The 12,609-nt window shown below is 33.8% G+C and overlaps 1 protein-coding gene across 1 annotated transcript; it reads right to left on the reverse strand.

The window, feature by feature from the left end:
* Positions 1–3,080: 3,080 nt before the first annotated feature.
* Positions 3,081–5,526, reverse strand: LOC116139478 (MDIS1-interacting receptor like kinase 2-like). Its single transcript, XM_031425143.1, has 4 exons — positions 5,505–5,526; positions 4,916–5,062; positions 3,629–4,810; positions 3,081–3,463 (listed from the first exon to the last, which is right to left on the reverse strand). The coding sequence occupies exons 1-4, from the start codon at positions 5,524–5,526 to the stop codon at positions 3,081–3,083; spliced, it is 1,734 nt and encodes a 577-aa protein (XP_031281003.1).
* Positions 5,527–12,609: the final 7,083 nt, after the last annotated feature.

The raw sequence follows: 12,609 nt of genomic DNA on the forward strand, positions 1-12,609 counted from the left end.
ATATTCTAAACTCGACAGCTTTGAAATAACGCAAATAACTCCCATCACAAATTTTGAGATTCCATCAATACCCTCTCAAGAACATTAAAATTAGAATTATGGCTTTAACTCTTGCGAATTTTAAATTTTAAAGGGCTTTCTTTTTTTCTTCAAATTCATGGGTGTAATTTTTATTGTTATAAATTTTAGGATATTATCATTCAGTTCTATACTTACAAGAAACAAGTTTTCAAATAGATACATAAGAGACATTGAACAGTAATATACTATTAAAAGGTAAAAAAGGTATTAATATAATTTAACCAAGGATTTTTGGTTCCTATTTTAAGGTCTTAGTTTATTCTCATAAATTAATTATAATTTCTCATTTTTTTTTAGGTGGAACCTTTACAAGAAAGAAACTTCCCAATCCACTCTCTAGCTAAGTGGGCCTCCAAGAAACTTTTTAGTGGCCCTTTAGCGAATTTGGGCTTCTTGCAAAATCTCACATGGGCTCTTGCAAAAATTCTAAACTCTATTTCTTATACATTATATTGCCCCAAAATTGAAGTTTCTACATAACTAAAAAAATAAAAATTATACCTTCCAATTTCTGGAGGGATAACACCTTCAATTTGATTTAAAATAACCAAAATATCTGTTGCATACCTTTAAGATAATTACTAGACAGAGAAAGCAATTTGAGCATAGTAAAGAACAAATTTGTGATAAAATGCTTCTGTAGGGATAATTCCATGTAAGATTGGGGCCTTCTAGGTTTGAAAAGCAAGAAAAGTTTATTTGGCTAAACCCTAAACTCTTTGCCCATGTAAATAGTTGTAAATCTATCTCAATGATACTTCCTTGTGAATTGCAGGTGATACCAATCCACTTGCAATGATTTGAAGTATTCTTGGTCATGTAATTGTTACTCCACCAACTGGAGATAAGTAGAGCATCCTTTTCTAATGGTAGCCCATATTACCACCACTCTACAAGTGAAGGAAGTAAACGCCATGTTTAAAATCTGTGTGGGACAAAAATCTTTTTGGGTCTTGTTAGACCCAAACAAGAAACATCTATTATGTGACCCAAGGCCATGACTCAATTCCGATTGGGCCTACACTAAGATCCGCAACATGGGCCAACCCATTGCACCAACCAGGCTACTTACGAATCGGATCCTCCAATCACTAAGGTCTTACCCTCAATTAGGCCTCGCCGTTAGTCCACTTGGGCTTAGGCCCACCAGCCATGGTCACTCCAAAGAACCTAGTGGTCTATTCATATCCTAATTTATCTAAGATCCTGAATCTTGCATGAATTAAGACTTTTACTCTTACAAAAAAAAAAAAAAAAAAAAAAGTAAATCAAGACTTTCCTATTAACTCAAATACCGCCATTATGAACTCAGAGTTCTATTAGGACTCAAGCCCCTTGGGCTCCCTATATAAATAGAGGCTAGTCCTTTCATTATGCATTCATTATTCAATACTACCTACTAGCTCTTAAAGTTCTTACTCCTAAGAACCACCATCACCTTCACCGTAGTTCTACTCTTTGAAAAGACTCGGATAACCTTTCCTCCCCTTAACCCTCATTAAATTGCCCTTTTTAGTTTAGCTGACTTGAACATCAGAGTGTCTACGGCAGACACCACACCGGTGTCCCCCGTGAGCTTCATGCTTACCTTTTTTGGGTGTATAGGTTCAACAGATCATTAGTGGCCTCAACCTCACAGGATCAGTCTATTCCGTAATCGTAGATTTTACTGTCTACAAAATCTTATATTGATTCAGCTAGATGCTCTCTACCTGAAGCTAGATACTCTTTTTGATAGAATTTGTCTTGCCTCAGGCCGTGTCTCATTTTTATTAACAGTTCTAGCTCTTTTTTATTTAAGAAAACTTGGACCTTAATAAACACTACTAGAATTAAATTATGATAGACAGCTAGAATCAAAGTGGATATTATTTTATTAGAAAATCTTCAAAATAACATTTTTCTAATCTTTATTTTCTTATAACCTCACAATAATATTGAGAGAATAAAAGCAATCAAGAAATTAAGTATAAAGAAATAAAATCAGATTATAGTTGAACTCTTGGAGAGTTAAAAGAACTAAAGAAAGAAAGTTGGACTAAGGCTAGATGTTAGTTTGTAAAGTTGGATGATTGAGAAGAAATGTGTATACATAGAAGTTTGAGTTTTAGAAATGTATAAACATATAGGTTGAGTTAGTAAATAAAATTGAAAAGTGTAGATGCTTGAGCAGAAACTACATAGCTAACAGAGGCACTAGAAGGCAAAACAGTCTTTATACCAAATGGTCCTTATATTCTCACCATATCATCGTGAAAATCCTAGCTGGTCAACCAGGCCCATTGTCAGTCCACCATAGATGTTAGTTTAGACTCAAAACTAAATATTAATAAGCACCAAGAAAAAAGAGTTATTTTGTCCCTGTTTACTTCATTTTGTAACCTTAAAAGTTTTGGTTAGAAATTGGGTTAGTTTGGAACATGAAAAAAAATTAACCGAGGAAGATTCTTGGTCATTTGTGGTGTTAATTTCTCTTTCCCTCTCAATTTTGGCTTAAAGCTTTATTTTGAGAATCTCTAGCATCTTTATTTTGTTGAGATAAACAAATGGATATGGGTGTTTATTCCTGCTCAAGTTTCTTCTCTTTTCTTTCATATTGGCATTCTTAATTAGTTCTTTCCTGTCAGAAGTCAAATCTTAAAGAATTCATTTTCGCATAAGATTAATTTAAGCTAACAAATCTTTTTACACTTGATCTTTTCATTTTGTTCATTAATCAAATAAATTCAACTATTCAATTTAGACTCGAAAAATACATTATGACAACAATTTCTCAAGGTCGGACGACTGTAAAAAAGTTTTAGTTACTCTTTGAACATTAAAAAACTGTATATATTAAACGAAATCCATGACTTTTCTAAATGTAAATTTTATAGTTGCACATGAAAAGATACTTTATTATATTTAAAAAAAAATAAAGGCTACATTAAGAGAAGAAACCTAAAAAGATAGGCCAAATAAAAGATTTGTTGCTACATAACAGTGAAAGACCCCCATGCCTAATCCTCTGATTCACCAATTGCATATATATTTTGGTTTCTCATCTCTGAGATGGAAATCTCATGAAAAGGTTTTGCCAATGATGTCTTGCGGCCAAGAAATTCATGAGACACGCGATGCATTGTTGGTCGTGACTTTGGTTTAGAACTTAAGCAAGCAAATGCAATTCTTGAAATAAGAGCAATATCCTGCACGACTATTGTGTCTGCAAGACATGGAAGGCGTGGGTCTAAGAGATCAATAAGCATCATATTTTGATTAGGAGAAGATGATAATGATGAAAGTAGTTCTCCTGGATGACGACCCATCAATACTTCAAGTGCCACCACTCCAAAACTATAAACATCACATTTCTCAGTCACAACCATGGTGTAAGCAAGTTCTGCACAGAAAATTAGAAATCCTTAAGAAATAATAAGATTCTTTCATCTAATTTACTTTGAAGCAATTAGTGGTATCAAAATGTTAGGTGTATATAGATTCAAAAGATGTTGCTTGGCTTATAAGAGTCATAAATATTTATGAGAAGAGTAACTAAGTATTTCACCTGGGGCTATATATCCATAAGTTCCGACTAATATGGTTCTATTTGAAGAATCGGGATGTAGAAGTCTAGCCAACCCAAAGTCAGCAACAAATGCTTCCAATTCAGAGTTTAGTAGAATGTTGTTGCTTGATAGATCGCGGTGAACGATTGATGGAATGCAGTCATGATGTAGGTAAGACAAAGCATGCGCAATATTCTTAACAATGTTTACCCTCCTACTCCAATCCAACTCAATTGCTTCATTGTTGTTGCGTAGAACACAAAACAAGCTTCCCCTCTCCATGTACTCATAAATTAAAAACATGCATTTTTTATGAAAACAAAATCCATAAAGCTTAATAACATTTCTATGTCGTAATTTGGACAGTACATGAGCCTCGTTTTGGAAGCTGTTGAGGAATGTTGACTCCTTAGTTTCTAAACTGTGAAACTTCTTCAAAGCAACTACTCTGCCATTTGGTAGTTGTGCCTTGTAAACACTACCGTAACCCCCAGTTCCAATGCAGTATTTGATGTCGAAGTCTTGTGTTGCTTCAATCATGTCTTCAAATGCAATTTTACCATCATAATTCCAAATTGAAAACACATCTCCAACCTTGGTTGTCCTTGTCTCGGGTTTAGGTTTTTCATCCTTACATTTAAGGAGAATCAAAAATCCAAAAAATAAGATGGTGAGAAATGTTGTGATAGGAAGCAAAATTTTAAGAAAAGGAGAGACCTTCTTTTGGTGACAAGCGGAAAAGCCTTTATCAACTAGGCCACATAAACCTTTGTTACCACTAAATTGTTGCTGTCCTTGAGATTGCAAACCAATTGGAATTTCACCCTCCAAATTATTGTATGACAAGTCAATGTAATACACTGTCTGGAGTGATTTAGGGATGGTTCCAGAAAGATGATTGTGCGAAAGATCTATATGCAAGGATTGCCTGGCATGAATTTCTCCAAGTTGAGAAGGTATGTTCCCAGTGAGTGAGTTATGTTGCAAATAAAGACGAGTAAGACTTTGAAGGTTTCTAATCTCTGATGGAATTAATCCAATAAAATTGTTATCAGACAAATCCAAAGAGATCAATTTGCTCAAATGACCAATAGTTGAAGGGATTGTTCCAACGAGTTTATTTAATGAGAAATCCAATCTGTTGAGATTGCTCAACCTTCCAATCTCTGGAGGGATAATACCTTCAATTTATTTGCCAAATAAAAAAAAAAAAAATGTCAATTAATTGGATCACCTCTTATTCAAAATGATATAAACCAAACAAAAAAAAAAAAATCAGTAGCCACCTGTAAGATTATTATTGGACAGGAGAGGAATTTGAGCTTTGAAAGTACACCAATTGTGATGGAAGTGTCCGGAGAGAGAAGTATTTACGATACTGAAAATTTTCAGGTTGGGAAAGCAAGAAAAGTTAAATCGGCTAAGCTCTCCTTCTATGTTATATGAGGGTACCAAAGATCTATATAAAAGATGCTTTGCTGAATTGCAAGCGATACCAAACCATTTGCAATGATTTGAAAAATTGTTGATGGGATCCCACCAATTGGTGTTAACTAGAGCTTCTTTTTCAATTGTAAAGATGATAGTTCAGATGCTGCTACAACTATTAGAAATACTAATAGCAACAATCAATGTAAAAATAGTAACACATATAATCAACACTCTAGAAGTGAAGAATTTAACACCATGTTAAAAACCTTATGCTTGGTAAATATTCTCTCTACCTGAAGCCAGATTATAGTATATATAAGTTTGAAGCTAGCAAAACCTCCATTTAATTGATCTTGCCCAAGGCTGTGTCAATTTTTTTTTTTTTTTAATTCTTAAATTCTACCTCTTTTGACACAAGAGTTTATTTTTATTCGTAAATTTTGCCTCTTTTTGACTTGAGAGCCATTTTTACACATAATTTTTTACCTCTTTTTGACTTAAGAAGCCTTGGACCTTAATAAACACTCCTACAATTAAACAAGTCTTGTAGTATATTAGCTTATGACATATAGTCTGAGTTAAAGTCTTTTTGGTTTTTTTGTTTTCCAGGAACGACGTAGAGTAAGTTGTCAATTGTGACAATTCATTATAATTTTGGAATTATATATATATATATATTAATATAATAATATATATATAGTAAATCCTTTATAGAATATAAATTAAATGTCTCTATTCAGATGTCATATTTTTACCTACAGATGCATATTTATTGTTCAGAAAAAAATTACAAATGAATAAACTTTTTAATAAATAAGAACAAATGAATACTATTTATATAAACTTACAAAAAAAAAAAAAAAAAAAAAAAAACAAAAAAAACAAAAAAAGGTAATTAAAGAAGAGAACTAACCAAACTAGAGATTAATAATAAAATGAAAAATTTTATTGTAACTTTTCTATTTGCGTCTATGATTTTATTAAATCTTCAAAATAACATTTTTCTAATTTTTTTTTTCTTATAACCTCAAATATAATATGGAGAGAATCAAAGGAATCAAGAAATTAAGCCTATGAAGGAAAGTTGGACTAAGTCTAGATGTTAGTTTGTAATGAATTAAAGTTGGATGATTATGAAGAGATGTATAAACATAGAAGTTTGAGTTTTAGAAAGTAAAAGATACATATTCTAATTAATTAATAAGAATAATAAATCTCTCGAATTTAATGAAAATAAATAGAATAAATTTACCAATTATTAAATGCAAAGTAAATGAATCATTTATGGTCCATCATATATAAGTTAATAATTGATAATACAAATGGTAAGGATTGGCCTACACGGTTTCAAATAAAAAATTGTACAAATAATTCAGTCTCATAACATAATCGTTGCTGCTGGTCTTTTTCACATAGTATTAATTATCAAGCTTTTCACGTTGTTGGAATATTTAATAAGAAAAATTATTCTTTCATTTACATTCTTAATCTTCTCCATGACTTGTGAAAAAATTATCCTTTCGTTCACATTAAATATGGGAGAATTTTAAAACTACCCCACACTTTTTGCTAATAACAAACTTATGATACTTTTTAGAGAAATAGTAAAAAACCCCCCTTGAGCCCTAACTCCATCCAATTCCATTTGTAAACTATAACAAACTTCAGCTCAAGCAGTTAAAGTTTTCGTTTCTTAGATAACAACACATTTTGTATTTTCTCTCCAACAAACTGCAAGTGGATCAAAATCAGTTGAACAAGTGGACAAGATGCGGCTGAAACTGTTATGCAAGTTGACAAGTTTTAATCCATCTGTTATGCAACTTGCATCAACATAAATCAATCCAATGGCTAGAGTAAAAGTTCTGTAATATAGATTGAGCGGCTGAGATGTCTGTGAACGGGGATTGCTCCTGTCTTCTTTTCTCTATAAATTGTAGACGTAAGGACAAATGTAAGTGGAGAAAAAATACAATGCTCCAGTCCTTTTTTTCAAAGCTGTTCTTGCTCTTTGTTTTCTGAGTTTTTGTTTTCTATTTTTTTTAGCGTTTATATGGTTTCAGAGCTATATTTGACAAATGTCAAATGGCTGATCCTAAGTCCCCTACATCAACCTACATCAATACTGATGGAAAGCTCTCAAGCTTCCTCTAGCGAATGCTCTACCAATCGTCACCGTCAAACTAGGAGAAAAGAACTACGCCTATTGGAAATCACAAGTGCTCCCTGCATTGAAAGCTTTCGAACTTGAAGGATTCGTTACAGGTGATAAACTGTGCCCTCCAGCTCTCTTAATCTCTCCAAATGATAACTCTAGAAAGACAGTTAATACAGAATACACCATGTGGAAGAAACTAGATCAATTCTTGTTTGGCTGGTTGATATCTTCTATTTCTGAAACAATGTTTAGACATGTAGCAAATTGTGAAACAAGTTTTGATGTTTGGAAAACTTTAGAAATGCACTTTCTTACTGATTCAAAAGCCAGAATACTACATCTGCAAAATCTTCTACAAACTACTAGAAAAGAAAACTTGAGCATCAATGACTATATACTGAAAATGAAAGAAGTTGCTGGATCATTAACTATCAATGGAGTAGTTGTTAATGATGAAGAGTTGCTTATATATATTCTTGATGGCCTGAGAACCAAATATGACGCGGTTGTTGCAAATTTAACCTCTCGAAGTGGAGATGTTTCTCTTCAAGAAGTGCAATTCCTATTACACAAGTATGAGATGAGATTGGAGAAATAACATTCAGCCTTTTTGAAACACCACAACCAAATTCCACAAACACATTTTCTCTTTGGCAACTGCTTGTACTACCCTCTTCTTTTCCTATATCTTTTTCCACACTCCCTCAACCTCCTACTGAAAACCACTTACAAAATTCCATCTCAACCTTAATATTTGTTCTTACCTTCTCACACTATTCTCCCATACGTTTGGAGGTTGATCTTTGCTTAGAAAAATTTTCACCCCCTTCACATCTTATAGCACAAACACCAACCCCTGAATTTGTAGCTCCAAGAATTCAAAATCTTCATCCCATGTTACAAGAGCAAAGGCTGCTGCTCTTCTTAGCACTACTACACGTGACATACCTATAGAAACTTTATCAGTTTCGACAGCTTTGCAAGACCTACGTTGGTATGCAGCCATGACCTCTGAATTTGAAGCACTGCAAAATAACACCACTTGGTCTCTTGTGCCTTACTCTCTTGATATAACGTTGGTTGGTAACAAATGGGTGTTTCGCACTAAACATAATGCTGATGGCAGCTTCCAAAGATGTAAGGCTCGACTTGTTGCGAAGGGATTTCATCAAACCCCTGGTATAGATTACTTTGAGACATTCTCCCCTGTTGTCAAGGCCTCCACCATCAGAGTTATTCTTACCTTAGCAGTTCCTCATGGTTGGAATGTGCAGCAAGTGGATGTAAACAATGCCTTTTTAAATGGAGACCTCTCTGAATCTATTTACATGACACAACCTGAAGGTTTTATTGACAAACATAATCCCACACATGTTTGCAAATTACATAAAGCTCTATATGGATTAAAGCAGGCCCCTAGGGCATGGTTTGATAAACTCAAAAGCTGTACTACTATCTCATGGCTTCCACAACTCCACCTCTAATTCTAGTCTATTTTTTTACCATCAAGGGACAACTAAATTGTATATTTTAGTCTATGTGGATGACATAGTACTCACTAGGAGTGATCCTACACTGATGCACCAGATTGTTCAAGATCTTGACAACACTTTCGGTCTTAAGATTCTGGGCAAACTATACTACTTCCTCGGCATTGCTGTTCACCACACTCTTTTTAGTTTACTCTTAAATCAAAGCACCTATGCTCAAGACCTATTAGTCAAATATGGAATGCAAAATTGCAATCCTGCTCCATACCAATGATACTTGGTTCTAAATTGTCTTTTGACGACAATCCACTCTTTGACCAACCTTCACTTTATCGGAGTCTTTTTGGAGCACTCCAATATCTTACCCTCATGTGGCCTGACTTGTCCTTTGTGGTTAACAAACTCAGCCAATTCCTTAAAGCTCCAATAGTAAATCATTGGCAAGCTTGCAAGCATATCCTTCGATATGCCCAAGGGACTATTCATCATGGTTTAACCTTCACCAAAAGTGATACTTTGCAACTGGAAGGCTATGCTGATGCTGACTGGGTTGGTAACGTTTCTGACCGCAAATCCACCACTAGATATTGCATCTTCCTTGGTTCCAACCTGGTTTAGTGGTGTTCCAAAAAAAAAATCAGTACTGGCATTGTCCTCAACTGAAATTGCTTGGCTTTAGAACTTGTTTCCAAGAGCTGTGCGTCTCCCTCACTGGAATTCCTGTTCTATGGTGCGATAACACCAGTGCGGGAGCTCTTACTTCAAATCCTATTTTCCATGCCTACACAAAGCACATCGAAATTGATGTTCATTTTGTTCGTGAGATGGTTTGTTCCAAACAACTTGTAGTCCAATATGTTGCCACTACTTTTCAAGTAGCTAACATCCTGACAAAACCTCTTTCTGGTTCTCATTTTTGTACTCTTCGTGATCAACTTCACTTAGCATCCTCTGCTCCCTCTTCCTCGCTCTTGCTTGAGGAACGATCAGGTTTAAGGTAAGTTGCAAACTTCAAATTGAGGGATGATTAGGAAGATAACAAATAATTTTTTTTATTGGTTTCTTTTTGCAAACTCGTTTGGATTGACTGCTTGAACTTCAGCTTGAGGGACGATGTAAACTGTGGCAAACTTCAGCTCAAGCAATTAAAGTTTTCGTTTCCTAGATATCAACAGATTTTGCATTTTCTCTCCAACAAACTGCAAGTGGATCAAAATCAGTTGAACAAGTTGACAAGTTGCGGCTGAAACCGTTATGCAAGTTGACAAGTTTTAATCCATCTGTTATGCAAGTTGCCATGCAACTTGCATTAACATAAATCAATCCAATGGCTAGAGTAAAAGTTCTGTAATATAGATTGAGCGACTGAGATGTCTGTGAACAGGGATTGCTCCTGTCTTCTTTTCTCTATAAATTGTAGACGTAAGGACAAATGTAAGTGGTGAAAAAATACAATGCTTCAGTCCTCTTTTTCAAAGCTATTCTTACTCTCTGTTTTCTAAGTTTTTGTTCTATGTTTTTTTAGCGTTTATACCATTAACAGATTAACTTGCAAGTTGCAATTTACAAAAAAAATTACTATTTTGTCCCCAGTTTCATTATATTTGAATTTTGGTATTTCCAAGATTCAAACCCAACCCTTCTAAGTTTTCGATTCAAAACTCAAACAGAAGTGTATTAAAAATATTTTATATAACTTATTATACAAACAAAAAAAAAAAAAAAAAAAATTAACTATTAAAAATATTATTCCAACATATAACATAAATTGGCTAAAGTAGTGAATCGAGTTCAAATCATATAGGAAGGAAAATTCTCCCCATTCACATATAACACATATAACATTTAATAAGAGTGAGGGCGAAATAGATTTTTGATTATGATTTGGATGGCGTTAGGACTCAGGGCTAGTTTTTGATTATTTCCTACAAAAGTGTCATTAGTTTTTCATTAGCAAAATGTGAGGGGTAGTTTATGAAATTCTCCCCCATTCAATATTCTCACGTCCCTTATACGCAAATTTTAATTTATGAGAAGGAGACAATGATGTTTGTCGTGATTCATGTGTCTTCTATCATATCATACTTGGAATTATGATATGATACAGCAAACCAATCAAATAATAGATAATATAAATTGTAGGGATTGGCCTACACGGTTTCAAATAAAAAGTTGTACAAATAATTCAGTCTCATACTCATTGGGTCTTTTATGTGCCTGTTGCTGTTGGTCTTTTTCACACACTATTAGTTGTCAAGCTTTTCATGTTATTGGATTGTTTTATAAGAAAAATTATTCTTTCCTTTACATTCTATGTCTTCTCTGTGACTTGTGAAAAAATTATCCTTTCGTTCTCATAGGATAAGGGAGAATTTCAGAAACTACCCCACACTTTTTGCTAATAGCAAAATTATAACACTTTTTTTGAGAAATAGTAAAAAAACCACCCCTGACCCTAACTCCATCTAAGTCTGTTAACTTGCAGTTGAAATTTATAGAAAATTACTATTTTATCCTCACTTTCATTGTATTTGATATTGTTTTTGCTATTTCCAAGATTGAAACCAAGCCCTTCTATGTTTTTGATTCAAAACTCTAAAAAATGTATAAATAGCTCCGTTCGTTTAGTTATTTAGAATAGCATTCTATTCTAAATAGGATTTTTGGAAAATAGAATAAGATTCTGAGAATGTTTTTTTTGTATATTTTTGGAAAATATTTAGATTTTTTTAACCCCCTAAGTTTATTAATTTAACTAAACACTCCCCAACAATAAAAGTTTATAAATTGATAAAAGCACCCTCACCAACCCAACTATTGCCGGCAATTGGCCACCACTGTTGGACGGTGGCTGAAAGCCGCTAGGATAGTGCATGACTGGCTGGTTGTGCACTGATTTGACATTTTCTGGCAAAATCCACAGAAACAGCTAGATCTACGACCACAGATCTAACCATTGATGATTAGATCTTGTTGTTGTTGACGGCCCTATTTTGACTGTCGTTTGACAATCAATGACGGCCGAGGTATGCCATCGTCAACGGCCTTAGATTTGGCCAAAAACAGACAGATTGATGCACGATTGACCATATCCAATCAATTGTGCGTTGTTATGATGTCAGCAGTGGTAGCGGCAATGGTTGGCGGCGACTGTTGGCAGGTGATAGTGGCTTGGGTGGGTGGGTGGGGATGTTATTCTTAATTTTAAATCTCTTATTGAGAAAGGTAATTGTTAACATTTTGAGTTGAATAGAATATGATTGAATTTTGAAGAATAGTAAAACAAACTCATTTTTCATTTTTTAGGATAGGATAGTGGGAAAATAGTGTGCCAAATGTAGGGGTATATATTTGTTATATTTTACATAACTTATTATACAAACTATAAAAAATATTAAAAATATCCTTCACACAGATAAATTAAATTGGCTAAAGTAGTGAATCAAGTTCAAATCATGTGGGAAGAGAAAACTTTTTATCACATTTAATGAGAGTGAGGGCAAAATAGAATTCTTATAAAAGAATTTAAGTTGCAGGTTAATAGATTTGGATGGCGTTAGGACTTAGCTTGGGGCTAGTTTTTGAATATTTCCTACAAAAGTGTCATTAGTTATCATTAGCAAAAAGTGAGGGTTAGTTTATGAAATTGTCCCCATTCAAAATTCTCATGTCCCTTCTACGCAAATTTTAATTTATGAAAAGGAGACATTCATGTTTTTCGTGATTCATGTGTGTCTTCTATCATATCATACTTGGAATTATGATATGATAAGAACACACCAATCAAATAATAGATGATATAAATTATAAGGATTGGCCTACACGGTTTCAAATAAAAAGTTGTACAAATAATTCAATCTCTTACTCATCCGGTCTTTTATGTGCTTGTTGTTGTTGGTCT

The sequence above is a fragment of the Pistacia vera genome, unplaced genomic scaffold (genome assembly GCF_008641045.1).
Source record: "Pistacia vera cultivar Batoury unplaced genomic scaffold, PisVer_v2 Contig351, whole genome shotgun sequence".
NCBI classification, from domain to species: domain Eukaryota; kingdom Viridiplantae; phylum Streptophyta; class Magnoliopsida; order Sapindales; family Anacardiaceae; genus Pistacia; species Pistacia vera.